The sequence below is a fragment of the Suricata suricatta genome, chromosome 12 (assembly GCF_006229205.1).
Source record: "Suricata suricatta isolate VVHF042 chromosome 12, meerkat_22Aug2017_6uvM2_HiC, whole genome shotgun sequence".
Classification (NCBI taxonomy): domain Eukaryota; kingdom Metazoa; phylum Chordata; class Mammalia; order Carnivora; family Herpestidae; genus Suricata; species Suricata suricatta.
Window position 1 is genome coordinate 6,174,905 of NC_043711.1, and position 26,333 is coordinate 6,201,237.

At 53.0% G+C, this 26,333-nt stretch overlaps 2 protein-coding genes and 2 long non-coding RNA genes across 6 annotated transcripts in view; 2 read left to right on the forward strand and 2 right to left on the reverse strand.

Moving 5' to 3' along the window:
• The window catches only part of LOC115273469 (mucin-16-like), a 3,189-nt gene extending 772 nt beyond the window's left edge, over positions 1-2,417 (reverse strand). The window contains exons 1-2 of the mRNA XM_029916527.1: positions 1,825-2,417; positions 202-852 (exon numbers count right to left, since the gene is read on the reverse strand). Coding sequence (XP_029772387.1) covers positions 202-852; positions 1,825-2,223 — 1,050 coding nt within the window. The 5' untranslated portion in view covers positions 2,224-2,417. The remainder of the gene's footprint in view (positions 1-201; positions 853-1,824) is intronic.
• An 876-nt stretch (positions 2,418-3,293) lies between these two features.
• Positions 3,294-15,582, reverse strand: LOC115273470 (mucin-16-like). The gene is made up of 9 exons (XM_029916528.1): positions 15,532-15,582; positions 12,515-12,533; positions 11,010-12,348; positions 10,469-10,701; positions 9,628-10,032; positions 7,830-7,934; positions 4,522-4,632; positions 3,376-3,512; positions 3,294-3,305 (listed from the first exon to the last, which is right to left on the reverse strand). The coding sequence occupies exons 1-9, from the start codon at positions 15,580-15,582 to the stop codon at positions 3,294-3,296; spliced, it is 2,412 nt and encodes an 803-aa protein (XP_029772388.1).
• LOC115273249 lies at positions 6,193-7,629 on the forward strand. Its single transcript, XR_003900755.1, has 3 exons — positions 6,193-6,397; positions 6,478-6,620; positions 7,472-7,629. It is a non-coding gene; the product is annotated as an uncharacterized LOC115273249 (long non-coding RNA).
• Positions 15,583-17,236: 1,654 nt separating the features above from the next.
• Positions 17,237-26,064, forward strand: LOC115273248. Of its 3 annotated transcripts, XR_003900754.1 has the most exons (6): positions 17,237-17,550; positions 18,243-18,396; positions 19,593-19,812; positions 21,851-21,970; positions 25,242-25,350; positions 25,889-26,064. It is a non-coding gene; the product is annotated as an uncharacterized LOC115273248 (long non-coding RNA). The 3 variants fall into 3 exon arrangements; XR_003900753.1 differs by having other exon boundaries at positions 17,237-18,396; positions 19,588-19,812; XR_003900752.1 differs by having other exon boundaries at positions 17,237-18,396.
• Positions 26,065-26,333: the final 269 nt, after the last annotated feature.

The window sequence follows — 26,333 nt, forward strand, 5'->3', positions numbered from 1 at the left end:
GTCCTGCTCGGAGGAAGGGCTGGTGGGTGACGCATCCTCAGAACCTCTGTCCACGCTAGTGCTCAGCTCTGAGCGTGGAGAACTCTGAGTCACACCTGAGTGCGTCTCTGCCCACAAAGCTGTGGCTGATGTGTCCCAGGCTGTTGTGCCTTGGGATGTAGCTGGCTGCGGAACTGTTTTGGTGGCGGTGGATATGGGTACAGATTCTGAGATGACAGGTGAGATAGAGAGCCTGTTGCTGATGTTCGTGGGGATGTCTGGTGACATCGTTGGCCGATCAGGTCCAGGGATGGATGTCCTGCTAGGGGAGATGACGTCTGCGCTGGAGGCCTCAGCACTGGTACCAGTGGACACCTCAGAAAGGACAGTGGTTTCCTCTGGGGCTGAGCTGGTGTGCAGGGACATGATGGTTTCCTGTGGTTCCGGGACCAGGGAGGACTTTGACTGTGTCTCCGTTTCTGTGGTTGCAGAGAAGCCAGGCATTAGTGTGGAAGCCATGGTGTCCCCACTGAGGGAGGAGGTCTCGTTGGGAGATGTGCCTGGGGTTGTCTCTGAGCCAGCTGGGGCTGAGGACTGGGATTCCCGTGAGGAACTGAGGGTCCCCACGTGGGTCACTGCTGTGTTTTCAGGAGTGTGAATGGACTTTGCAGTGGTGGAGGCTTCAGACGTGGCCCGGATCTCCACTGAGCTCTGACTCAGACCTGAGGCTGAACTGGTCACACTTTCTGAGCTCGTGCCCCACATGCTGGGGGTCCTCGGCATGTCAGTGCTGAGAGCTGAGATGACAGAGGCAGAAGGAGAAGGACTACTGGCTGGCAGTGTGGGGGCCACTGCAGAAGCTGAGGCCATGTCCTGAAAAGGCACCAGGGAAGATGGAGAGCTGGTGTCCTGCCCAGAGTGAGAACTTCGGAGTGACACATGTTCAGAATCTCTGTGCATGCTCGTGGCCATCTCTGATCGTGGAGAGCCCTGAGTCACAGTCACAGCTGAGTGCGTATGAGACCCCAGGTCTGTGGCTGATGTGTCCCAGCCTCGTGTGTCCTGGAATGTAGCCCCAGTAGCACCAATCTGTGTGTTCGTAGTTGCATTTTCATCATTTGTCATGTCTTGCATTATATGGCCCCTGGTGGTATATGATTCCCTCATGGACTGAGGAGGCGTTGGGGTAGATATTTTGTCAGAGGTGTATTCCTCTGTCCTGCTCTCTTTATTTGTAGGGGTATAACCCAGGGAAGGGGCTATACCTGTTTCTGTTGTGAAGAATGGTATGTGTGAGGTAGTTGGTCTGATTGTGTTCATTACATTGAAGCCTTGAGTTGTGTCCCCTGGAGGAGCTGAGGTAGTGGTTGTGGCTGATGACACAGGCTTCCCAGTAGTCCAGTCACGTGTGTGCAGAGAATCAGGCAGTGAAATGGATAGGAGGATATCGGGGTCAGTTTTTGTATTTGGACGGTCAGTCAAAGCCATTGAAGCAGGCAGAACTTCCGTACTTCTTTTACTGGTAGTCCAACTTGTGCTTAAAATATCAGGAAGTGAAGGGCTCGTCTTCTCGATGCCAGACGTTGAGATGGGCATAGATACAGTTGTGTCTGAAAGACTCAGTATTTTCATATCTGTGGACCTCATGTCTTCAGCTGAAGCATGAGAAGACGGAAGGTCCAGGCTGGTTCCAGTAATAGTCATAGTGCCATGGGGAGTAGAAGAGGAGCCTGATTCAGCGCTTGACGCTAAGGATGACGTGCCTGTTGCAGAAAACCAGGTGGAAGGATGTTCCAAGGCAGATGTGCTGGCCTCTGAGGCTAAGGTGCTGTCCGCGGTGCTCACTCTCCTCCCTGGGTTGGGTGTGGTAATCAGGACTGAGTTGGTTCCCATAGTGGTGACGGTGGTGGTGACGCTTGGAGCGGGGGCTGTGGTTGCACTCATGCTGCTCACTTCTGCAGGAGATGAGGTCTGTGACAGTTGCTCAGTCATAGAGGCAGCCTCACTAGTCGCTACACTTGTGATGGTGACCAGAGTCTTAGACCCTGTTGAAGGAAATACAACAGATGGCGAAGAGCTCATTTTTCTGCGTGAGGTATCAGTGTTGGGGCTGGCGATGGCTTGGCTTTTCGAGGTCAGAGATGCCGATGTGGTTTGTTCTCTGGAGGTGAGATGCAATGTGTCTGTGGCTTCTAGAGACGCACCATGAGTCAGCTCACTCCCAGTGGTCTTGTCTGACCACATGGCAGCAGAGGCATATGCCTCACCCACAGAAACACTTGTCTGTTGTTCATCTGTTACAGCAGCCCCTGCTGAGGAGGAAAGCGTGCTCCCTGTAGAACTGACTCTGGGCAAACCAGTGACATATGACGGGACAGCTGTGTCTGTGACAGTCCATGGAGAGGTCCCCGGTGCTTGGGGGCTGCCTGTGGCCCAGGACTTCCTCTCTGGGCTAGGCATTACAGTTGACACTGACCTTGCTCCCCTGGGGCTGGAGGTGATGGCCCCCACAGTAAGAGCCCCGCCCTTGCTTGTTAGTTCTGTAGGATATGATGTCACAGAGAGGGTCCCAGGTGGCGATGTGGCCCCAGTTGTCTCCAGCCCGGTGATGGACTCAGAATTGGGGCCCCCCAGAGGGGAAGCAGCAGATACAGAAGAACTGGTTTTTGCTCTTGCCATACGGACAAGGCTGATAGTGGCTGAGCCTTCTGACCTGTCAGAAGTCCAAGGTCCTGCTGGAGGAACGTGGGTTGTGAGGGTGGAGGTAGCTGTGTCTGGCTCCAGAGGGGAGGCACTCAATGTCGGGTCACTCCCAGATATCTGCTTTGACCCTGGGCCAGATGAAAGCTTGCCCACAGATCCACTTGTCTGTCGTCCAACTGTCGTTGCCTTTTTACCGAAGGCCGTGGAAGGAATGAGCATGGTGCTGACCCATGCTGTGGTTTTAGGTTCAGACTTCTCTGTCACTGAGCTTGTGGCTACCTTGGGGAGAACTAAACTCGTTGCAGAGTCTTGAAGACCAGTGGAAGATGTGCTCAAAGGGGAATGCGTGTCCACCGTGGTCCGGTCAGTGGAGCCAAACCATGTGGACAAGTCCATTTCGGTGGTCTTTGAAGTCAGGGCTGAGCTGACTTGCTGGACATTCCCTGTGGTACCTACAGAAGTTGACTCTGGGTGAAAGAAGGACACTGTTCCTCCTGCCTGGCTTGTCCCTTCTGGTGTCTCAGAATATGTACTAGACCAAGCCTCAGCTGGGTGTGGGGCATGTGAGATGTTAGTTGTGACTAGTGCCGTTTCTGTGGATGATTCTGCCATCATCGTGTTTCCTGTGGGCAAGGAAAGGAGTTTGGTGCTGCCACTCCCTGGGGTCAGGGATTGAGGGGTGGCCTGCCCCACGGTGGTATCCACAGGAGCAGTCTCTTTCGGAGTCTCCCTAAGAGTGATCCTGGTCTCGTGGCTGCCGCTGGGCTCCCTGGAGCTTGGGTTTATGGTATCTTCCGAGGTCCCTGGGCGTCTGGTGGGCAGGCCTGTGACTGAAACAGCTCTTCAGTTAGGAAGTTTGCAAGGGGGTAATAAAGGGGTTCTTCTGGTTTTGATTCTCCTTCCTCTCTCCTTACAAACCTGCACATATTCTGGGTGGCAGGAATCATATCGTCCAACCTCGTGGCTAACGTTGGGTATATGAGCTCGGTCTATGCCTTTCAGAGCTCCCCTGGCATCCTAGGTTTTTATATATCAGTGTGGCCTCCATGCAGACCTATATACTACATCTCACGTCTTAGTGCGGGGTAAAGATTTTACACAGGAATAGGGGAAAACTCTCCCACCTTTTGCTCTATTTCTCTTCCTTGGTCCAGCCTTCTATCTCTCTTAGTCTAATATCTGTCTTGACCTCCTAGACCTCAAAACCGTGATTCTAATGAATATCTCTGTAGCTTGGTTTTAACAGGTTGGGGAAGAGGTAGATCAAGGCACCTTACTTCCTATACATTTTCATATCCTTCACCTCTCACTAGGAAAGGGCAGAGCCCTTTCACCTTCCAGCATCGAAAGACACGTGAAAGCACTGCTTTCAGGAGTCAGGACAGACGCACTCATGCACCCGGCACCTTAAATGGACACTTCCTCTCCCCTGAAGAATACTGTAACAAGGGAGAGCGTTATAATCATTTTCATCATGAATTGTCCCATGGAATAAACCAATGGCATCTCAGGTCTACCTTCCCCTGTTCTTGGCAATGCCTGACCTTACTGAATGTGTCTGAGTCAGGAAGGTCCTTCACAGTTGGTCAGCTCTTTTGCGAAGATGCTATATCTGTTCCTAAAGCTGAAATGACTGGCTCTTGAACATATAAGTTACTAAGGAGAAGCAAGTCACATTAGACGTCAATAAATCTCCATTAAAAAATATCACCGATAGCCTCTGGATACAACAGCAGAAAGTTTTGATTATGTACCAGAACCTAGGATTCAGGCGATCAATTACTTCACTCCAGGGGCCAATCACAAGCATAGTGTACACAGAAGACTGATTATACACACCCGGGCTGATGACAGTCCTCAGAGGTGTGGGGTCGCCCGTTGGCCACGTGGTGCCTCCATATGTCCCCTCACTCAGCTCCCCAGTGCTGGTCATCACAGACTCCTGAGGACCTGAAGGAAAAGAAGACTGAGGTGTCAGCCTAGCTTTCCCTCAAGATGGGAACACACAAGAAATGCCCTCACTAGACAGTGGCTCAGCAATGTCCTCCTCTGTCTCTGAGAAGGCACGTTGCGAGGACTGACTCCCTTGTTGGCACAAAATCAAACCGGGAAGGTGGCTTCCATCACAGTTACAGAAGAGCTTCCTGTTGGTGGTGGGACTGCTGAATTGATGGGTCTCAAGCAAAAGCTTTTGGGGGTAGTCTCTATCACCTACAATACGTGAATTCACCATTGGTTCATTTTTCCCTCCCCTGGTTTTGACTCTCCATAAGTAAAATCAGGCTTACATCATGAATTATTATATCAGCAGACGTATGCAAGTAATATATCTTAGGCACTTTCTTATTTCCCTTTATCATTCTTTTATAACTATCATCATGCAGACTTCACATCTGGGCAGGGAAAGGTAGGCTCGGACTGGAAGGAACTGGACTGGGGCTCAAGGAGGCTAAAAGTGTCACTAGTTACACAGAGAAAGTAAAATGATCCTACTAGATATGTGGCCACACAACCAGAAGGACCTTCTCAGCTGTTAATCTTCTCCTTCCTCTTTGAATAGTATCCACCAAATCTCAGAATCCCCAGGGCAAGGGAAGTCAGGAACTCGGTTCTTATTTATAAATGGGATACAGTTATTAAGACTTGGAGCTGAACTGGGCTCTACATCAGAGGAGCTCTCCTCAATGGCTAGAGTCACAACAATACCATATGCGGTGGTGGTGGCCTTTGGTGGCCTGGCCACAGAGATCACCTCAAGGCCACAGAGATCTCCCACAGCAATGCTCAGTGACCAGGAATCATCTGGGGAGCCAGTGCCTGGGGAAACTGTGGTTTCCTGGGATTGAATATTGATGAAGAATGTAGACAGTGTCAGTCCTGAGGCAGGTGGAGGAGAATTAGGCGTTCTGATCTCTCTGAGAGAAACATAAGAAGCTGAGGTTGAGCTTAGTACCAGGGGGAACAGGGATTTGGCCTCTTCTCCAAATCCTCCAAGACCTCCAAAAAAGAAGGTCTTGTCTATGACCGAGCCTCTAATCCTCTGCTTATGGGAGTGGTCATCTCTGAGAGTGAAAAACTGAGTCTCTGCAGAGGGGTCCCTCCCCAGGAGGCTGTGGTTCTGGTGTCCAGAGTAAGAGTGTGCCCTTTGCTGCGGTCCTAGATGGGCTTGTTGGTGTGCTGAAGGTCATGTGTAAAGAAAGACTCAGCCGTGGGAGGTGAGACACTGGTTGATGTTGGTTCTTCTGGGGATCCCGGTGTCACCCACTGACTGAGTAAAGCCTGGGATAGGTACTCTGTCACAGGAAGTGAACTCGGTCCCAGTGATTTCAGTAGTAGGGTCACTGAGCATTTGGGAAAAGACCAGGCTTTGTGGCTGTGCTAGAATCCAAGAAGTACTAGTGTCCCTCAGTCCAAGAGTCTGCGAGGAACGAGATTCTGCCCTGGTCCTTGCCGATGTAGGAAGAATGGAGGCTGGTGGCCTCCAGAGTGAAGGCTGTGACCATCAGTGGTGTGACCTTGTGTGATTCTGAGCGGGGAGGAACGGAAGAATGTGGTCAGCCCTCACGGAGTCTAGCACTACAACTGTGAACGGATGAATTCCCTCCATGTCTGCAGTGTCTCAGAAGCAGCCAGTGTCTCCACTGAGGTACTGATCCAAGTTGGACAGCTGTTCAACTGATCACGCCCACCAGCAATCTGGTTTTCACTAAACCAGGTGAGTAAGTGACTCCATCCTCTCAGTGGTCAGCGGGGTCTCACTTTAGAAACTGGTTTACAGCGTTATCTCTGGTGTAGGAGACTTCAAGCTCTGTCCCTTGGAACTTGTACTCAGAACCAGATTTCCTTCAGGAGGGGTCACTGCTACTGGGCACGTATGCCCTGACACTGTGGATGCCATGGGAAGAGTTGAGGGAGAGCTCTGCTTGCCCTTCGTGCTGGTAAGGACTGGTGTTCCCATGATGCCCGGTCCTGTGCTGCTGACCACCCAGGATGCCCGACCTTATCCGTCCTGGATCCTGAGAGGAGGCCTGTACTGAGATGGATGGGCTGTTTCAGCCTCCAGAATGAGTTCCTGGGAACTTGTGTCTCTCTGAGCAGTTGACCTGGTGGGAGTTGAGGATGAGGATATGCCCTAGTTGTCAAGATCAAGGCAGATGCGGCGTCAGGCAGAGAAAGGGACCGATTACATCAGGCTGTGTGCTTGGCTTCTCAGAAGAAGCCGTGGAAATGTACAGTAATGTCAGTTCAGGGCTTTTGACAGTCCGACTCACTCCTAAAGTCTCAGCAAACATAGTGGTCATGGGCTGGCCACCAGGAGAAGCTGTGACATGATAACGGTAGCTGTCCCCCCAAGCCCTCCATTGCTAAAACGTGTACTCACGATTTGAGGAAGCATTAGTGATTGCAGTAAGGTTTCTATGATTATTACATGGATCTCTTTGAGTTTGTTCCAAGACAGCATTTAACAAATCCTGTTTCTGACCAATGGGGGGAGAGTCTGTCCTTCCTTTTCTACATCTACTGCTCCTTCCCCATATCTGACCCTTATTCACCAAATGCCTTGTGGTCTCCGCTTCCCCATCTGAAACCCTAGACCACTAAATATTATTTCTAAGGATTTAGGGCATAATTTAATACCTTTATTATCTTATTATTTTCCCATTTTGGAAACTCCTGTTTGACCTTTAAAGAGAATTGAAAGACAGGGAAGATTAGATTTTAAAGTGACAGGTCAGTCTCGAAACCTCTATCACTCCTTCCTGACAAGAGAGAACCATTTCCTTTTCAGGAAAACCTCCAGGACACAGAGTTGACTGTCTCATGGCATCACGTCTTCCAAGATAGTGGCTTTTTCCCATGTAAGGATCATTCCAGGGACTATCGACCACCCCTGATCAAGTCTTATCATGTTAGTTTGGACTCTTCCAAGAAAAGCCATCTACTAATGAAAACATCCTCAACATTGGCTGGCCTCTTGTGTCCTTGGAGATATTCAAGTCCCATATTGAAGGGCCAAGAGATCTACCTTTTTTAGAAGAAATCCAGGTGGTACCAACCTCTCAGACTAGTTCTAGCAGAAGCACAATTTACCAGAGAATAGAAAACATGGTTCCCAGAGAGACAGAGTTTAGCAGCAACCGTCATACCTGCAGAATCCACCACTGACACAGGTGCTGAAGGGTCACTGTTCAGCCATGAGGAACCTTCATACGCGGGGAAGTGAGTAACGGACACCACAGTCCCATCAGTGCCTGCGGGAGAGACGGGGTTGGATGGACATTGGTCAGGGCAGAGGGAAGGCACCTGAAAAAAACCAGTATGTGCCCACTTTGGAAACCAAGACATTTATAAGGAAGTGGTATTCAAAGGCTAGAGACAGGAGAACACAGGTTTGGGGCGACTGGAACACCAACTCTGCATGAGAATTGTGCCATGAACAAGCACGGTGGAGTAAGTCTCCTCTCTCTCTAGTCCCAGAATCAGCAGAACCCACATGACGTCTGGGGCCATGGACATCAAAGTGCTGGTCTAGTGCATTGAAAATGGGCTGCCAAAGAGGTACATGAGTGAGGCAAATGACTGCCCAGGTGACTTTGAGTCAGATACTCTAATAGGACATAGAGGAAGGCATATACTAGAGAGCGTCAGGAAAGGCTGCCAGGTCCCCGATCAGAAGCTGCTTGTTTTATAACCAATGACAGCGAAGGTAATGTGATCAGTCATCTCAGGGAGACGGACAGACACAGAAGTCACATATTTCTCTTCCCACCAGTCTTATGAAGATAGATCGCCAATCAGAGATACTTAGGGAAGCTTAGTTGTGATCGTCCGACTCTTATCTTGGGTGACAGCGAGTGACCTCACGAAGAAGTTTCAAAATCTAAACATAAAAATTTAGTATTCTACCCTATTATGCAGCAACTCTATTACTAGGTATTTGCCCCCAAGGAATCAAAAAGACTCAAGTGGATATTTATACGCTCATGTTCACAGCAGCAGGATTCACGATAGACAAAACACGAAGACAGCCCGAGTGTCCGTCTATGCACGAATGAACACAAGGTGGAATAGATCTACAATGAAATATTACTCAGCCTTAAAAGGGAAAGAGGAGCGCCTGGGTGGCTCCGTTAGGTAAGCGGCCAACTTTGGCTCAGGTCGTGATCTCACAGACATGAGTTGGGCTCCGTGCCGACAGCTCAGAGCCTGGAGCCTGCTTCAGATTCTGTGTCTCCCTCTATCTCGGCCCCTCCCCTGCTTGTGCTCTGTCTCTATCTTTCAAAAACTAAATAAATATTTTTTTAAAGGAAAGAAATTCTGACACATGCTACAACATAGATGAACCTTGAAAACATGCTAAGTGAAATAAGCCAGACACAAAAGGACAAACATTACATGATTCCACTTAGATGAGGTATCTAGAATGGTCAGATTCAGAGACAGAAGTAGAATGGGGATTTCAGATGCTCGGAGAAGGGGGAAATGAGGAATTCGTGTTTAACGGGAAGAGAGAGTCAGCTGGGGAAGATGAAGTACTGGAGACAGATTATGTGGATGGTTACACAACAGTGTGAATGTGCTTAACGCCACGGAACTATATATTTTGCTTCAATAAAACAAAAGGTTTTTAAACAGTGTGATTTCCATCAGGAAGGCGACACAGCACAGTACGAAGGAGCAACCTCGACTACAGGAAGGAAGCCAGATGTGGGAGCTCTAGTGGCCCCCTGGCCAATTGGACATTTCCCCTGAAGCCAGAATCCTGAAGCACAACAAGCCAAATATCCTGTTTAAAAAGGGGGAGGAGCTTTCTTACCATCTTCAGTGACCACACCAAGGAAAACAAACCCATCTCCAAGAGGGCAGAAATAGTCGGTGCTCACTGGTGAATGGGGGCAAGCTGTCAAGACCAGGAACGGGTGCTCCCTGACCCAGAAGTCTCACCTCTGTTGGGTGGAACCTCGGGCAGTGTAGAGCCAGATGTCCAGGAGGGCACCCTCTTGGCTTCAGAAGAGGTAAATGGTCCTGATGAGGAGCTGGCCAGGCCAGTCTCCACTCCCAGGCTGGAGTGCTCTAGCCCTGAGGAGGAAATAGTCTTGGGAGAAGGGTGGCTTGTCTGTGCCAGAAAGTCGGGAAATGCTGATGAAGAGACCCAGGCTGAGGCCGTGGGATCGAGGGGCGGGGCCCTGGTCGCTCGGCTGCTGGGCAGATCAGCAGAATCGGCACTGAGGCTAAGGCTGGTGGACGCATCGGGAGAGGAGCTTACTTCCCCTCCCGGAGATGAGTTAGCCCCTGAAGCAGGTAGGCTTGTCCCCGCATCCTCCCCGGTGCCCATGGAAGATGTGGCCCCTGGGGGAGACGGGGGAGACCTTGCACCCAGAAGTACAGAGGCGGAGGAAGAAACTGATGCCTTCTCAGTCATTATTTCCTTAAACGTAGGGATCGATGGGGTGGGGGCTGCAGTTTCCAGCTCTGTAGGGGAAACGCCCAGTGCAGTGGTCACCTCAGGGGACACAGAGGAGACTGGAGAAGAGGGTTCTGGCCCAACTCTCCCTACGGTCACTGATTCTGACCAGGCGCCATGCTGCCTTCCAGGAGTGGCTGCTTTGGAGGAAGCTGGGACCCCCACAGCGCTGTGTGTCAAAGGCAGAGATGGATTCCAGCTGGCAGCTAAACTTGTTCCCGGATTGACTGTGGTTTCTCCATGGTCAGATGTGGGAGTGACCGCCTTGCCGGTTTCCAGAGAGCTCAGCGTGGCAGCAGGCTGCCTTGGGGGCGAGCTTGCCTCTGCTGGGGACACGGAGCTGACAGGTCTTGTTGCCTCTGACGTGAGTCTTCTCCTGGGTGCCGCAGTGGTCAGGGCCGCTGGGGGTGTGGGCCCTGTCGATGGAGAGGTAACAGGGAGGGGCGGGGATGAGCTCCACCCAGCTTCGGTGCTGGGGAGGCCTGGAGATCCGGATGCGGACACATTGGTGCTGCCTGTCACCCCCGGGGCTGTGATACCTCCGGATGAGGTGTCTGAGGGGGGATGAATCCACGAGGTGGACGGACTTGCTTGGGGGCTCATGATGAGCCGGTGGGAGGTTGTGGCTGGGAGGGGACTTAAGTCCCCACTTGTGCCCATGGTGGTCGAATCCGTATTTTGGAGAGTGGTGGCGTCTACCCCCCCATTTGCAAGTTCAAGGGAAGGTACAGAAGGCGTAAATGTAGCAAATGCTGTCTCAGATGAACTTGGACTTGAGGCGTCAGGAGCAGTGAAGGCCTTTTCCCCTGTTGAGCTGGTGCTCAGCCATGTTGCCATGGGCAGGGACGTTGTGAGGGCCCACAGCCAAGAAGTGACTGTGTTCTCGTTACTGGCTGTCAGGGTCAAGGACTCATCTGAGGCACCAGAGGTCAGGTCCAAGGTGCTGCTTCCAGAGGTGGGGGAGGATCGAGGAGCCACACCGGTAGCAGAAAGAAGAGACGCAGTCTCCGAAGCAGCGCCTCGTGCTAGAGGTGACCTTGTCTCGAATTCAGGACTGGTCTCGGGCCAAGTGTCGTCGCGGAGTGCAGTGTGGGTCTGCGACGTGGTGGCTGCGGAAGGAAAAGCCGGGGTGATGCTGAGGGTTCCAGGGCCCCCCCAAGGCTCCGAAGCCAAAGTCCTGGCTGTGGGGAGGCTGGGCGAGCCTGAGGTCTCAGGGGAGGTGCTGACGGGGAGCTCACTCCCTGCCGTCTCTTCCCCGGAGGGCGATGGACCGGCCAGGGGAGAGGCTGCCCTGCTGACGCTTCCAGAACTTGCTGCTGGGTTACTTCGTATTAGGAGGAAAGTGACAGCTGAGTTGGGCTCTGTCCTTGCTGCGCTCCCCGGGATCCCCATGGTCACGGAACAGGTGACTCTCTGCACTGGGGACGTGCTGGAGCCTGACGCTTCGTCACCCAGATCCGAAGCTGGTGATGGCAGGGACACACTGGCAGTTAGCGTGGTGTCTTCCTCAGAACCAGGCTCACGGGGGGCAGAGGGATGTCCTGTGTTGGACGGAGTCAGTCCTGGGCTCCTTCGCTCCCGGGAATCTGGAGTCTCTCTGGATGACAGCTCGGGCAAAGCAGAAGAGACCATCTCGGATGGTAAGCGTGTGGTTCCCAGGGCACTTGAATGACCAGCCGTCCCCACCTCAGCTGGACGTGTGACCGGGGCACTTCTTGTGGTCTGAGTCACAGCTGTGCTCCTCCCGGGGCTGCTGCTTCCTGGCACAGGGACCCCAGTGGGGATGGTCAGCGGATCGGTGGCTGGGCCCCTTGTGGCTTCTGCAGAGAGTGTGTCTGTGGAGGTTTCTGGGGGTGAAGCTCCTTTGGAGGGGCTGATCTTTGCAGTGGCTCCCAAAGAAGGGGACGGGCTGACCGAGGTCACAAGGCTTGAGGCCCCCCCAGGGTCTGGCTCTGTCCAACGTGTGCGGTGGGATTCACTCGTGACCCGAACGGAGCCTGCCTGGGTCTCTGATGCCGCTGTGGGGGGGCTGGCAAGGGGTGCCCCGGGGGGCTCCGAGCTCCCATGGGCAGCTGTGCCGGTGCTGTGTGCGCTTCCGAGGTCCCCGTCTGGGCCGGCTGAGGACACCGGAGCACCACCTGTCACCCTGCTGTCAGGGCTGTTCTCTCTTCCAGGAACAGCGATACTGGTTGTGGTCTCAGCTGGGGAAGTAAAAGACAGGGCACTTTTGTCCACGGTAGCCACAGCTGCGGAAACCTCACGTCACAAACTGTAACGTGTGTGTCCAGTGTGGCTTTATAGCTGCTGTTTACAGGACAGGATTGGACCCAAGGACACCCATGGGGCCAAGCGGGGGCGGGTCGGCACCTGCTGTTTGGACGCGGGTCTAAGATGTGACCTAGGAGAGCCGGCTGTGGGCATCCGCCTCTGGCGCTGGTTCTCAACACGGGCTGACGTTTTCCCCAGGGAATATTCGGGAAAGCACCACAGGTTTGGTTCGTTACAATGAGTGGTGCTCTGCTGCCATCTAGTGGACAGAGGCTAGGGATGCGGCTACCAACCCCATAAGACAGTCCAGCCCCGCCCCCGACAACTGCAGAGATTACTGGGCGCCCAAGGTCCAGAGAGCTGAGGTCCAGGGGCGCCTGGGCGGCTCCGTCGGTTAAGCGTCCAACTCGCGACCTCAGTTCAAGTCATGATCTCACAATTCGTGGGATTGAGTCCACGTTGAATTCTGTGCTGACAGTGTGGAACCTGCTTGGGATTCTTTTCTCTCTCTGTCCCTCTCCCCCACTCACACTCTCTTTCTCAAAAAAAAAAAAAAAAAACCAAAACTAAAAGAAAAAAAACGATTCGGTTCAACCCGCATGTTTTGTCTTTACTGTTTTCTAAGTGTTCTGCAATGAGCACACATTACTTCCACTGGAATTTTCAGGAAAGCCTGAGAAGGAGAATAAATATCAGTGCTCATTTTGGTTTTCTCCTATAAGGTGAATTTTAAGGACACACAGCTAAATCGTCTCCTCCTCCTGAAGGCCTTCTCTGAAGCTGGGATATTGTGATTTGTAATAAGAAATGTATATATTTGGTCTCCGTTCTGGTTTCTAGCAAAGAGCTCCCAAAACCCTTGGAACTGCCCAAGTGAAGGGAGCTATAAGGTGCGTTTTGTTATGCTAACGAGGTGGGCTTTGGGCGACGCCTAACACTGGGGGCTGGTGGGGGGCAGGGATGACTGATACAAACCAAGTGAATAGAGGGTTGAAAGTTCCAAAGGGTGAGGGAGAGAGTCTAGAGGTTAAGTTCAACCACCAATGACCGATGATTTACTCATTCCCCAAAGGGCAGGCTGGGAGACCTCTGGGCTGGTGAGCACGTGGAGATGGGCAGAGGGGATGGAAAAGGTCTTAGCCTTCCCCACACCTTGCCCTCTGTGTCTCTTCCATCTGGCAGCTCCTGAATTATATTCTTATATAAGAAACCAGTAACCTAGTAAGCAAATGGTTTCTCTGAGCTCTGTGAGCCTCTCTAGCCAATGACTGGAACCCAAAGAGAGGGTTGTGGGAACCTCTCATGTATAGTCAGTTGGTCAGAAGTACAAGTAACTACCTGGTCTTGTATTTGGACACCCCCTCCCCCGAGTTGGAGGGGGTCTTTGGAACCTCTGATTTATAGCAGGTTGGTCAGAAGCACAGCTAACGGCCTGAGCTTGCGATTGGCATCTGGTGTGGGGGGAGGGGGCAGTCTGATAGGACTAAGTCCTCAACCTAAGGAAACTTTTTTAAATGTTTTACTTAAAATATTTTTTTAATGTTTTATTTATTTTTCAGAGAGAGACAGACAGCATGAGCAAGGAGGGGCAGAGAGAGAGGGAGACACAGAATCTGAGGCAGGCTCCAGGCTCTGAGCTGTCAGCACAGAGCTCGATATGGGGTTCAAACCCACAAACTGTGAGATCACGGCCTGAGCTGAGCCCCCAGGCGCCCCCAGATCCTTTTTCCTCATAATCCGCGGCGCACACAGCTCTCTCCCATTTCTGGGAATCACCAGCCACCCCTCCACCCACTCTTTCAATCGATCTTGGCCTGAAGGTCCCTGCAGGAGGCAACAGAAGACATCAAGGGTCAATGGCACATCCACCAGCTCACTCTTTCTCTGAATGGAGAGTTCTTTTTGAGAAGGTTCTGGTATAAAGTCCAAAGCTGAGACTACACAGGTTTTCTGTCCTCCAGCTGGTAAGAAATGATGTCTCAAAACAGAGTAAAGATCAGAATTGTGAAGAGCTTACTAGACCTGGAAGACCAGGGACCCTTAGGACTGAGTAGGTCCATCTTATAAGCACTTAAAGAGACAGGGGTGGTGTGGGGTCACTGGAGCACAGAGAGGCCTCAGTGGCATGTCTCAGAAGCCAGAAACTGGTATAAATGTTCCCTGAGAGACGTAGATGGGACCAGTATCCCCAAGGAGGCACAGCCCCCCGTGCAAGAAGCCCCGTGCAAAGGGCAGTAGGCACTGAGCAGTCTTCCTGCAAAAAGAATGGACCGGAAGGAGCAAGAACAGGATGTTTGCCGCACCCCTGGCGGTTACTCACCAGATGTCAGTGGCCCCTGCCCTCTTGGCTGTGACTACCAGAATACCTCCGGACGTCCCCGGAGGGCAGACATCACACCTCGTTAGAACCACTATTTTGGAGGGACCATCTAAGTTCATCTAGATCTAACAATGACTCAATCACACATTTGTTCTCGCATTCTAGATACGAATCTGGAGGCTCCGAGAGGTTACCTCGCTTGTCCAGGAAGTGGCCGAGGCCGGGTTTGAACCCAGGCCATCAGGCACCAGTGTCTGTACCATTAACTGCTCCGCCGTATGGCATATTTGCCATTCCGATACAAGGAACAAATCAGACTCTGGGGTGGGAAGACCCGAGGGTGGAGGAGTGGAGGGCAGCACAAAGAATCCAGGTAGGACTCCAGCCTCCAACTCCCTCTTCTCGTCTACACTGGTTCCCACCAAGGGGACATGAGGGCCTTTGTGCCCTAGCAACAGGAAACTTGCCTGTGTGTGCGTCAGAGCTGATGGCCAGGTCCAGGCTGAGACCCACTGGCATGATCTGCCTCCAGGACTGTGTGCGGATGTGGTTAGAGCAGGTGGATTGGCAGCCAGGAGGCTCGGAGGGAGAGGGATGAGGGCCAGGCTTTCTCTCTCCTGCCTGTCCTCAGGGAAGCCAACATTCATGAGTAAGGGAGAGGAAGTGTGAGGAACAGAGGAAGTACGGGACAGGGGCCAGGATGGACAGTGACCAACGTGTCGTGGTTTGCCCTGGATTTCCCAATGCTAGCACTTAGAGATTCACATTTCAGGAACACCCTCAGCGTCCAGCAAACCGGGATGGCTGACTGGTCGCCCTCCTGGGATGTGTCCTCCTGACTCGGCATTCGTGTCCCCACAGCCCTTGGCCTGTGATGCACTAAGGTTTCTGGGGACAGCCCTGAGATCTGAGCAGGGAGCCAGAAGACAAGGCTGGAACCCACACCCAGAAGCCAGATCTAAGCAGTGGCAGGGCGACACAGAGCATGGTGTTTGGAGTCAGTCTGGCTTCCTGGCACAGCTGTTGCCCCCGCCACAAGGGGGACCTTCCTCTGAGTTTCTGTCCCCTCGTCTGTGAAATGGGGAGGGTAAGCTGGACCACTGAGTCTACCGTCAAGGGTGGGTGGGCCCCTGTGTAAGCCACTGTGTCCGGCCTTGACCCTCCCAGAAGGCGGGAGGGGCTCGTTCACCTGCTCAAACTGCCCACCTGGGTGAAACCCTGGGGATGTCCAGTGACAAGGTGGACAGGAAGAAGTCAGGGCCTGCATCCATCTCTTTCCTTTTGGGGGAGGCCACTCAGTACCTGGGAGGAAAGGTCAGGGGCACCATGAACAAGTCTCTCCTCTTTTCTGGGAGATGAGTCATAAGTGGTGAAAAATGAGCTGAAATTCTGGCCAGAGCAGGTTAGACTCTGAGTTAGGGCCCAGCGTCCAGGGAGCCAGGAAGGCACTCGGCAGAGCATGGTGAGACCCTTCTGCCTTCTGTGGCCCCGGGGAGCCCTGCTGGGCGGGGTCAGCGGAGGAGAGCCGCTCAGCTCATCTCCCCTCAGGGAGGGAGGTAGCCCTGTGCCAGGAATCTCCCAGGACACGAATAAGCTTTGTCAACCCCCCTCCCAGGCAGAGGGTGCAGCAGGACTTAGGAATCTTCCAGACACTGAGATTCGCACCCTTGCTGGGTGACTTTAAACCAAAGGCTTAACCTCTCTGAGCCTGTCTGCTCTTCCATAAAATGGGAGATGGTGGTGGCCCTGTTCTCACCTACGCAGGCTCAATCAAGATAATGCAGGTAAAACCCTGGCGCCCAGCATGTGCACAGTACAAGATGATGATCACTAAGGTCCTGTGGGGTCTAGGAGTGGCTCAGCCCTGGGGGCGAGGAGGGAGAGAGCCCAGGATGCTGAGGCGGAACAAGATGGATTGGGTCTAAGTGGAGGGAGAAGTGAGTGAGGAATGGATTTCCTCCAGCTCTGAAATTTGTAAAAAAAATTACTCTTTGAAGAGATGGAAACTCAGAGAGGGTAAGTGTCTAGCCCAAGAACACACAGCCTATCAGTGCTAGATTTAGATTTCTTTTCATCTCTGCCCAGGGATTAAAGGAGTCGTTTCCAGCATTTAAGTCAAAAGTCCTGGAGGGTTTCTGGGTTGATTCCAGGGGAATCTCTGTCATGAGAAGTGTCCCAGGTACTATGGTGATGACGGGGCGGTGGGGCGGGATGTCAACCCCACAGTCCAGGTGGCCAGCACTCCTGGGACAGGAAGGGGAGTCTCCCCAGCTCCAACAGCCCCCAGCATCAGACCCAGAGTGAACCCTGGGGACAAAAGCTGTTAAACAGCCTCTGTTTGTGGCTACGTGCTTTGGGGACAGCTCAGGGGGACACGCCCCATCCGAGGTGGTGGGACTGTCCTGTACAAACCCGCCCACCATTCAGGTCATTGTGTGGATGCCTCACAATGAAGTCTGACCACAAAGCTCTTCCTGGGGCCAGAGCTGGGCCTCAGTGACTCAGGGCTGGGGGGCCGGGGAGCCCTCCCCACCTGCTTGGAGAGCTGCAGCCTGGCCTGGGAGGGGAGGGGCAGGCCGGCTCCCAGGCTGCTGGTGTCCAGGGTCTCAAGCCCTTTAAGGATGGGGAAGCCCCTCTCGACTGGCCTTCGGCCCTGGTGGCCTCTGTTCCCCAGCTTTCTCCTGGGACGAGTGAAGGAACAGCCACTTAAGCACCTGGCAGAGGGCAGATGCCCCCTTCGACAAGCCTCTGGACGTCTTGCACACCAGAGACGTTCGGCTAGAAAGCCCAGGCTGCCTGCCCGAGGAAGCAGTTGGTAACACAGTCCAGGCATCTGGACAGCCCAGGGGCCACATGTGGAGACCCTTGGACCTTCTCTCTGTAGCGGAGAGAGCCTGGTCTCTCCCCACAGCCTGCAAACACGCCAGGCTGGACCCCTGCCTTTCCCTGAGGCCGGTGGGCTTCCTCAAGGCAGCAAGGGCCCAAGCTAAACCCCCAGAACGAACAACAGGCCTGCAAAGTTCCCCTTGGGATCGAAGCACACAGCTCCCGGAGGCCTCACAGACCGCCTCCTGGATTCCACCCCTCCCCGGGGCATCTCCCTATCATGCAGTCCAGAAACACCCACGTCACACTGAACTAACCCAGAGACACGGGCGGCTTCCTGCCCCCTGGCCTTTGCACATGCAGCTCTCCCTGCTGTCCCCTCTCTCCCACCAGTCGTGCCCATAGGATCCCTGTCAACCCCAACGCTACCCTGCAGTTTAGGGAAACTCCCCGCCGTCAGTGCTCCTGCTCAGCCTTGCACCCCCGTGACTGGGCAGCCTCCTGCCTTGCCCAGCAGCCCGGAGCCCCTGGAGGCCCAGAGCTGCGCCCGGCTCATTTCCCACCTGAGAGCCGGGCACAGGTGTCAACAGAGCGAGCCAGTGAATGAAGGAATGGGTGCCTGGCCATCTCCACACCGATCCTGGGAGATCTGTAACTCATGGCACTTGCCTGTCTGTTCAGAAAACACAGCCTCATCTGGCCAGCTGTGACCCAGGCCTTGGCCAGAAAGCAGAAGATCTCCGCTGACCGTGAGAGGCTTGGAAGCCTGAGGCACTTGTCACATCGGCTCTGTCCTCCACCTGCCCCGGCCCGGCCCCACTTACCTGGCCCGCAGGTGAGGAGGAGGCTCACGGCCAGAAGCAGCAGGTGCCTGGGCCGGCACCCCCGGCGTGCAGGGCCCTCCTGGCCCATGCTCCTGCCTGGCCGGCCGGGGCTTGCTCCTTACCCCCTGAACAAGTGCCGGTGACTGAAGCCAGCCCGGCTGGCCTGGCTCCTGGGAGGGGTGCTGAGGACACGCCTTGCTGCCTTGCCGAGCTTCCCAAGAGGGGCAGGGCCTGCCCTAGGGGAAGAGCGTTTGCTTCTGGCTAAGGTCGCCTGGCATTATTAGTGCCTGCGGAGTGACTAACACCTGCAGACTGACACCCTCCGGGAGGAGGGGCAGCAGGGGACCCCCGCCCTCCAGCCAAGCCCAGCTCCTGAGTCTGCCCTCAAAGCAAGAGACCCCCATGGGTCCCTGTGGCTTGAGGGGGACAGGGACCACGCCCTGGGCCTGTTGCATTCTTTAAGCCCCTGAGGTCTACCGGCCACCTTCCTGCTCAGGAGCTGGTACCGCCAGGTGGACCCTCCCTGGGGGAGGCACGGCCCGGCTCTGAGCAGTTCGGAATGTGTGGGAGCGGAGAGGAGAGACTGCTCTGCATGCCCTCCTGGGAACCGCCGGCTGCCAGGGAGTCGAGGGCTGGGCCTCTTCCGTCCGTACCACCCCGGTCCCCCGCCATGCCCCCTGTGCGGTCCCATGCTCCTGTGGCTGTCCCTGCCGGGGGCAGAGGGGCAAGCAGGGCTGGCGTGGGAGGCAGGCAAGGGGTTTGGAATCCCGCCTCCTTGAAAACTCCACAGGCTTCTCATCACCCCCAGGCTTGGGCTGTACAGCAGCCATCCCAGAAACTGCCTCTCCCCTGCCCACCGCCCAGCACCCTTGGCCAGGGCATCCCTCCTTAGGTACCCCTCCCTGCTCCTCCTTTGTCTTGCACTCGGGAGACCCCGTCCCTCAAGCCTCTCACAGCCTGGCGGGTGGATTTATCTTCTCACGGAGGAGAAGGCACATGCCAGGGCCCGGGGTGAAGATGGTGAGCAGTGGACCCCCTACGGGCCTCACATCTCCCCTGCATCTTGTATCCAGAGCCAAAGTCCATGGACCTGTGGGCAGGACTAACTCATCAGAAGCCCCCAGATCCTTCCATGCTCCATGTGACTTCCTGCTAACCTCCTCTCCTGTCTTCTTGTCCTGCTCCCATTCACATTCTTCTAGAACAGGTGCCCCCTGAGCCCCAGCTCCATTCTGGGCATGCAGCCTGGCCAAGATGGACAACACACAAGTACAGGTGATCAAGCTGGAATGGCAGAAGCATAGAGGTTGGCAGGAGACACCCACCTCAGACCCGGAAGGGGCAAGCAATCAGGGAAGTCTTCCTGGAGGAAGTGCCCCCTACACCAAGACCTGAAGAATAAGCTGGAGACAGCTGGGCCAGACAAGGTAGGGAGAGGGGAAGGGAGTGTTCCAAAGAAAAGACACAGCATTAGCAAAGACCGGCCTTTGTCCAGACCCCCATCCTGCATTCTCTACCCAAGCACGTACTTTAAGAAAACAATCACAGAGAAACCGACACCGAGCCAGTGGGTTCTGTTGCAAAAGGGATCACTGTATGACCCCCCACCTCACGGAGGGGAAAACAGGCGCCCCAACGCACCAGATTTGTGGCAGAGCTGGGACCACACCCCAGACCCCTGGATTCCCCCAAACTCTTCTCAGCTAAGCAATTCAGAGTGTCTTTCTCTAGGATGTGACAACAAGCACGTCCCAGCACCATCGGGTCCAGGAGCTGCCCTGCTCTCCAGGGGACACACGGGGCTCAGTGCGTGTGGGTTCGCAGCAGGTGATCCCGGGCACTGTTTACTGAACAGCAGCTCCGTGCTGGGCATGGCCTCCAGGCACTGCCTGGACACGGAGGCTGGGTTTCACCCTCACAGCCGTGCTGGAAGGTGGCTGCATTTGTGGCTCCGTGGCGGATGAAAACACCAGGTCTTAGGGCTTTGTCCGACGTCACTAAGCTCTAGCACACAGCAGAGCTGGGATCTGAACTCAGCTTTGATCTCTAGCAGTGAATCTTATCCAGGGGTGATTTTTCCCCCAGAGAACGTTTGGCATTTTTTAGTTGTCATGACAGGAGAGGGCGGTGCTACTGGTGTTGAGCAGGTAGAGGACAGGGGTGCTGGCTAACAGTGTCCGGCGCACAGGACAGCCCCCTCGACAATGACGGATCTGACCCTGGAGCGCCTGATCGTGCGCTGATAAGAAACCCTGGCCTAACGCTGGGCTGTTCCCAGCAGAAACTTCTGGAAAAATGTTCAGCTTCTATGCCTGTGCCAACCAACAGGGCCACCACGGTGAGCCACACGTGGCTCTTGAACACCTAAAAGGTGGCCAGCACAACCGAGGGACTGAATTTTTAATTTCACTTCATCTTAATTTAAAAGACCAACCCTCAGTTCCATTAATGGAAAATTTGTGAGTAGACTTGGAACAGCTCAGGCTTGTGCATGTGCTTTTTTTTCTCAATGGTTTTACTTACTTTTGAAAGAGAGAGAGAGAAAACACAAGTGGGGGAGGGGCAGAGAGAGGGAGACACAGAATCTGAAGCAGGCTCCAGGCTCCGAGCTGTCAGCACAGAGCCTGATGTGGGGCTCGAACCCACAAACTGTGAGATCATGACCTGAGCCGAAGTCGAATGTTTAACCGACTGAACCACCCAGGCACCTCAGGTGTGTATTTTTAAGACTGAAATTTTATGAAATGTAAATGCAGACCAAGCTGTTCAGAAGAAAAATCTATCATCTGAAATGAGATGTGCTGTAGTTTAGCACACACTGGGGGACGCCTAGGTGGCCGGTGGCTCTGACAGCACAGAGGCTGCTTGGAGTTCCCCCCCTCCCCCTACCCCTCCCCTGCTCTGCCCCTTCCCCCCTCATTCTGTCTCTCTCAAAATAAATACATAAACTTTAAAAGACAAATAAATGCATGCTGCCTATGGGAAAGAAGAACATAACCCACCATTTCCTTGGCCATTTTTATACTGGGTCCTTACTAAAATGATAAATATTTGGATATATTGGGTTAAATACAGTGTCTGTGAAAATTAACTGCACTTGGTGTCTTTTTAGAACTCAACCTGACTACCAGAAAATCGACCATTACATAATGTGACTTGGGGTCCCTTTCTCTTGGCTAATGTTGGTCTGATATCTGAGTGCTCCCCTTCATAAATAATCTTAATTATTTGAGATAATAGTATTATTATTATTGAATTGCTGAATCTTAATCAGCTTCACTCTGAATGCTTTCCCCTCTCTGCTCTGTCTTCCCCAGCTCGGTGGCGCCTGCACCAATGACAGGGCTGGGGTGGAACCCAGGGTCGGTTCTCTGCCCCTGAGGGTGGTTGGAAATGTCAGCAGGACCGCTGGGGAAGTAGGGATGGATAGGACAGGCCTCTGGGTGCTCTCCTCTCTGAGTTCAGGCCACCGTCCCGTGGGTGCGTGCAGAGAGAATGGCAGTATCCGAGACGAAGCAGAACAGCCTCCGTCTCCTGCTGTTGCTGGACTGGCCGGACAGAAAGACCGAGGAGTCGGTCAGAGAGGTGAGAGAAGAAACCCACGGGGCCACCACTGAACCAGGGGGAGGCACGGGTTTCTAGGACAAGGGAGAATCCCCCAAACAAATGTCATGAAAAAGGAAGCTCCAAGGAAGCTGTCAATGGTGCTTGAAGAAAGTTTCCGTGCGGAGAATGCCAGATGGTCCAGCTTAGAAGCAAGGCGATGACAACAATGCTCATAATGGTTACTGGCCGCCTGCAGTACCCCAGGCATCAGGGAGCCAGGAAGAAGGGTGCTAACATGAAATCACAGCATTAGCAAGTAGCGTTTACACAGTGTTTTCTCTGAGTCCTGCTCTTCATGGACCTTAATGGTTCATTTGGTTCTCGTGGTCTCTGTGAGCTGGTGTGGTCACTGACCCATTTCACAGAGGTAGAAACTGAGGCACAAAGACATTATATAACTCATACAAGACCATGCAATGAGGCACTATGTATTTCCATTCACAACAAGTTCGAGAACAGGCAAGGCTAATGGATAGGGATAGAAATAAAATGTTCTGGGGATGGCAGCAATGCCTGGAAAGAGGGCATGAGGGAAACTTCTAGAGCAGCAGTTCTTAGTTGGGGCCGGTTACGCCTCCCATCCAGGGGACATTTGACAATGTCTGGAGACATTTGGTTATCCAAAGTGAGAGGTATTCTCAAAGAGGGCTTCCAAAGGGCCAACAGGCACATGGAAAGTGTTCAACATCACTGATTATCAGGGGAATGCAGATCAAAATCACAATGAGATAATGAGATATCACCTCACACCTGCTAGGATGGCTGTTATCAAAAAGACGGAAGACAGCAGCTGTAGGTGAGGATGGAGGGAAAGGGGAACGTACTTTGGTACAGCCATTGTGGAAACCAGCACGGCGGCCAGAGCAGTAGGGAAAGGGATCCACGCCCCCTATGTTTGTAGCAGCATTGTTTACAATATTTACAACAGCCAAGACATGGAGACAACATGGTGGGTCCACAGATGAACGGATAAAGAAGATGTGGGGTGCACACACACACACACACACACACACACACTGCAATATTATTCAGCCATAAACAAAGAATCAGATCTTGCCATTTGCAGTGACCAGGGAGTATATTACGGATCAAAATAAGTCAGAGGAAGGCAAATGCCATATGATTTCATCCATATGTGGAGCTTCAGAAACAAAACAAATGAGCAAAGGGAAAAAAAGAGAGGCAAACCAAGAAACAGATTCTTTTTTTTTTTAAAGATTTTTTTAATGTTTTATTTATTTTTGATGAGAGAGAGACAGAGCATGCGAGGGGGAGAGGCAGAAAGAGAAGGAGACACAGAATGGGAAGCAGGCTCCAGGCTCTGAGCTAGCCGTCAGCACAGAGCCTGACGCGGGCCTTGAACCCACGAACGTGAGATCTGACCTGAGCCGAAGTCAGAGGCTTAACCAACTGAGCCACCCAGGCGCCCCAAGAAACAGATTCTTAACTACAGAGAACAAACTGAGGGTTCCTGGGGGGAGGTGGGGGCGGGGGGATGGTGATGGGGATCAACGGGCGCACTTGTGATGACCCTGGGTGTCGTACGAAGTGCTGAATCACTGCAGTCTACACCTGAAACTAATAGACACTGTATGTGAACTAACTGGAATTAAAACAACTCAAAGAAAACCAGAATGGCAGTTCTTCAAAAAATTTAAAATAGGACTCTCATGTGATCCGACAATCAGTCCCACTTCTGAGTTATATACACAAAGGAAACAAAAACAAGACCTCAAGGACATATGTGCATCCCCATGTTCATTGTAGTATTATTCACAATTGCCAAGGCCTGGAAATAATCTAAGGTCCGTCGGCGGATCAATAAAAAAAGAAACTGTGGTATATATAAACAATGGAGAATTACTCGGCTATAAAAGAAGAAAATCCTGCCTTTTGTGACAACTTGGATGAACCTTGGAGGTGTTGCGCCAAGTGAAAGAAGTCAGAGAAAGATCAATACTGTTTGATCCCCCTTTACATGTGGGATCTAAAAAAAAAACATACTAATACAGAGAACAAATTGGTGGTTGCTGGAGGTAAAGGGTGGGGGTGGGAGAAACAGGTGAAGATGATCAAAAGGTAAAAACTTCCAGGGGCACCTGGGTGGCTCAGGTCATGATCTCATGATCCATGAGTTCGAGCCCCACATCAGGCTCTGTGCTGACAACTCAGAACCTGGAGCCTGCTTCCTATTCTGTGTCTCCCTCTCTCTCTGCCCCTCCCCAACTCATGCATTGTCTCTCTCTCTCTCTCTCAAACATAAATAAACATTTTTTTAAAAAGACTTAAAAAAAAAACTTGCAGGAAAAGAAAAACGCTGAGAGGAATGGGGGCTGTGGACATCCAGAGGATGGTAGCTGGGGTCAAGGTCAACATTCTAGAATGCACAAGGCTGCCTTGTGCAAATGTCAAGACTGCAGAGGCCAAGACACGACATTCTGGAGGAAAGGAACGTTCTACACTTGAGCTACGTGTGTGTAAACTCGTTCACTTACGGTGAGGGCATTTTGTGTCCTTCACTGGGTGGATGTCATGCCTCAACAGAAAGTTTTTAAAAATTAACTTAAAAATTTAAAAACACAACTGGCAGCGTGTGGGGCTGAACTGAGGTCCGTGGGAATACTGCTTTCTCACGCGGACAGTGACAGCGCCCTGCTCACTGGGCTTGCTGCTGGCCTTCCTGCTCCCTCCAGATCCTTCTCTGCAGCTCGCCCGTTCGAAGCCCTCCGAGGCCCTCGCACCGCAGTGGGAGTAAAATCTGAATTCCCACTGTGACCTTCACAGCCCCGGGGGCTGGCTCCAGCCACCTCTGGGTGCTCCCCCCTCTCTGCGCTGCTCTACCACACTGGCCTCGGTGCTGCAGCTTGCACACGTGATAGCTTTGCCCACCTCAGGGCCTTTGCACATGCTCTTCCCTCTGCTTGGTTCCTACACAACTGGTTCCGTCCCATCCCTCGAGCCTCCACGCAGAGAAGTCCGCCCTCACCACCCCAAACTGTCCTGCCACCGCCCGCCACCCGACCGTCTTCTTTATTTATCCTTAACGCAGGCCAATTTCCTGCGTCTCTATTTTATCATCCGTGTGTCCCCTTGCCTCCACCCCCCTGGTGGGCAGGGGCTGGGTCTGCCTTAGTCATTGTACCCCCATGAGTGGCCCACAACAGGCCCTGAATCACTTGTTGAACTAAAAGGGGATTAAAGTGCTAAGATTTCCTCGCTGGGGCTGAGCAGGGCGTCCTGCTCCATTCAGTTAGCTGTGCGAGGGCGTGGCAGCCTTGGAACCAGCCTTCTGGGGGCACGCTCTGCTCTGCTCAGTGAAACGCTGTCCTGGACCCCTCCCTTCCCGTGGAAACTTCTACGTAAGTCTCGGCTCTCTGCCAGCCACCCCCCTAAGTTCAAGCCCTTGTCTTCTCTGACTTCTGCGAACAGTCTCTTTACTCATCTTCTGCCCCAATCTCTGTGTTCCCCTCCACCCAACTACACAGTGACCTTTCAAAAATGCAAACCGGCCATGCCCCGCCTCTGGTCTACATTCTTTGGAGGCTTCTCATCGCCCTCAGGATCAAGTCCAAACTCTCCAACCTGGCTCTCAGGCCCACCTGGCCCTCAGACCTGGCCCTGTTCGGTCTCCCCAAAACCCAGCACCTCTGCCTTGCCCAAAACCCGTCCGTCCCCAGCCCCTCTGGCCTGGCTTCCTTCCGAGGCTGTTCCCTCTGCCAGGATGGCCCTCCCGCTCTGCACCTGACACATTCCTTTGGAGGTTTTGCTTACATGCCCTGTGACCCACGAAGCATCCCTTCCCACAGCCCTCCCCCCCAGTTTCCAGAGCACCGTGTAACTTCCTCCGGGAGAGAGCCTGACCACATGATCTTATATACGTGTTTTCATCTCTTACAGCTCCTAGATGCATGAATATCATGCGGGGTACCAGACACATGCAGGAGATTTGCCAAAAAAAAAAAAAAAAAAGTTTGCTGACTGTGATTCATTCATTTTTCTGACCACTCACCAGGCACTAAGCATTGGGAATAAAGAGATGAATGAGACGGATGTGGCTGGAAGAGCAAATAAATTTCTACCTCTCCACGGCACCTGCCCTGTGTGGTTCTTTTTAATAATTTATTGTCAAGTTAGCTGATATACAGTGTATCCAGTGCATTCCTGGCATTAGGGGTAGAGTCCTGTGACTCACCACTTACTTACAACACTCAGTGCTCATGCCAACAAGTGCCCTCCTCAATGCCAATCTCTCAAGTCCCCACTCCCATCAACCCTGTTTGCCCTGTGTTGTCTATACCCCTTTGGTGCTCCAGCCTCCTTCTGACCGCAGTGGGTACTTTTG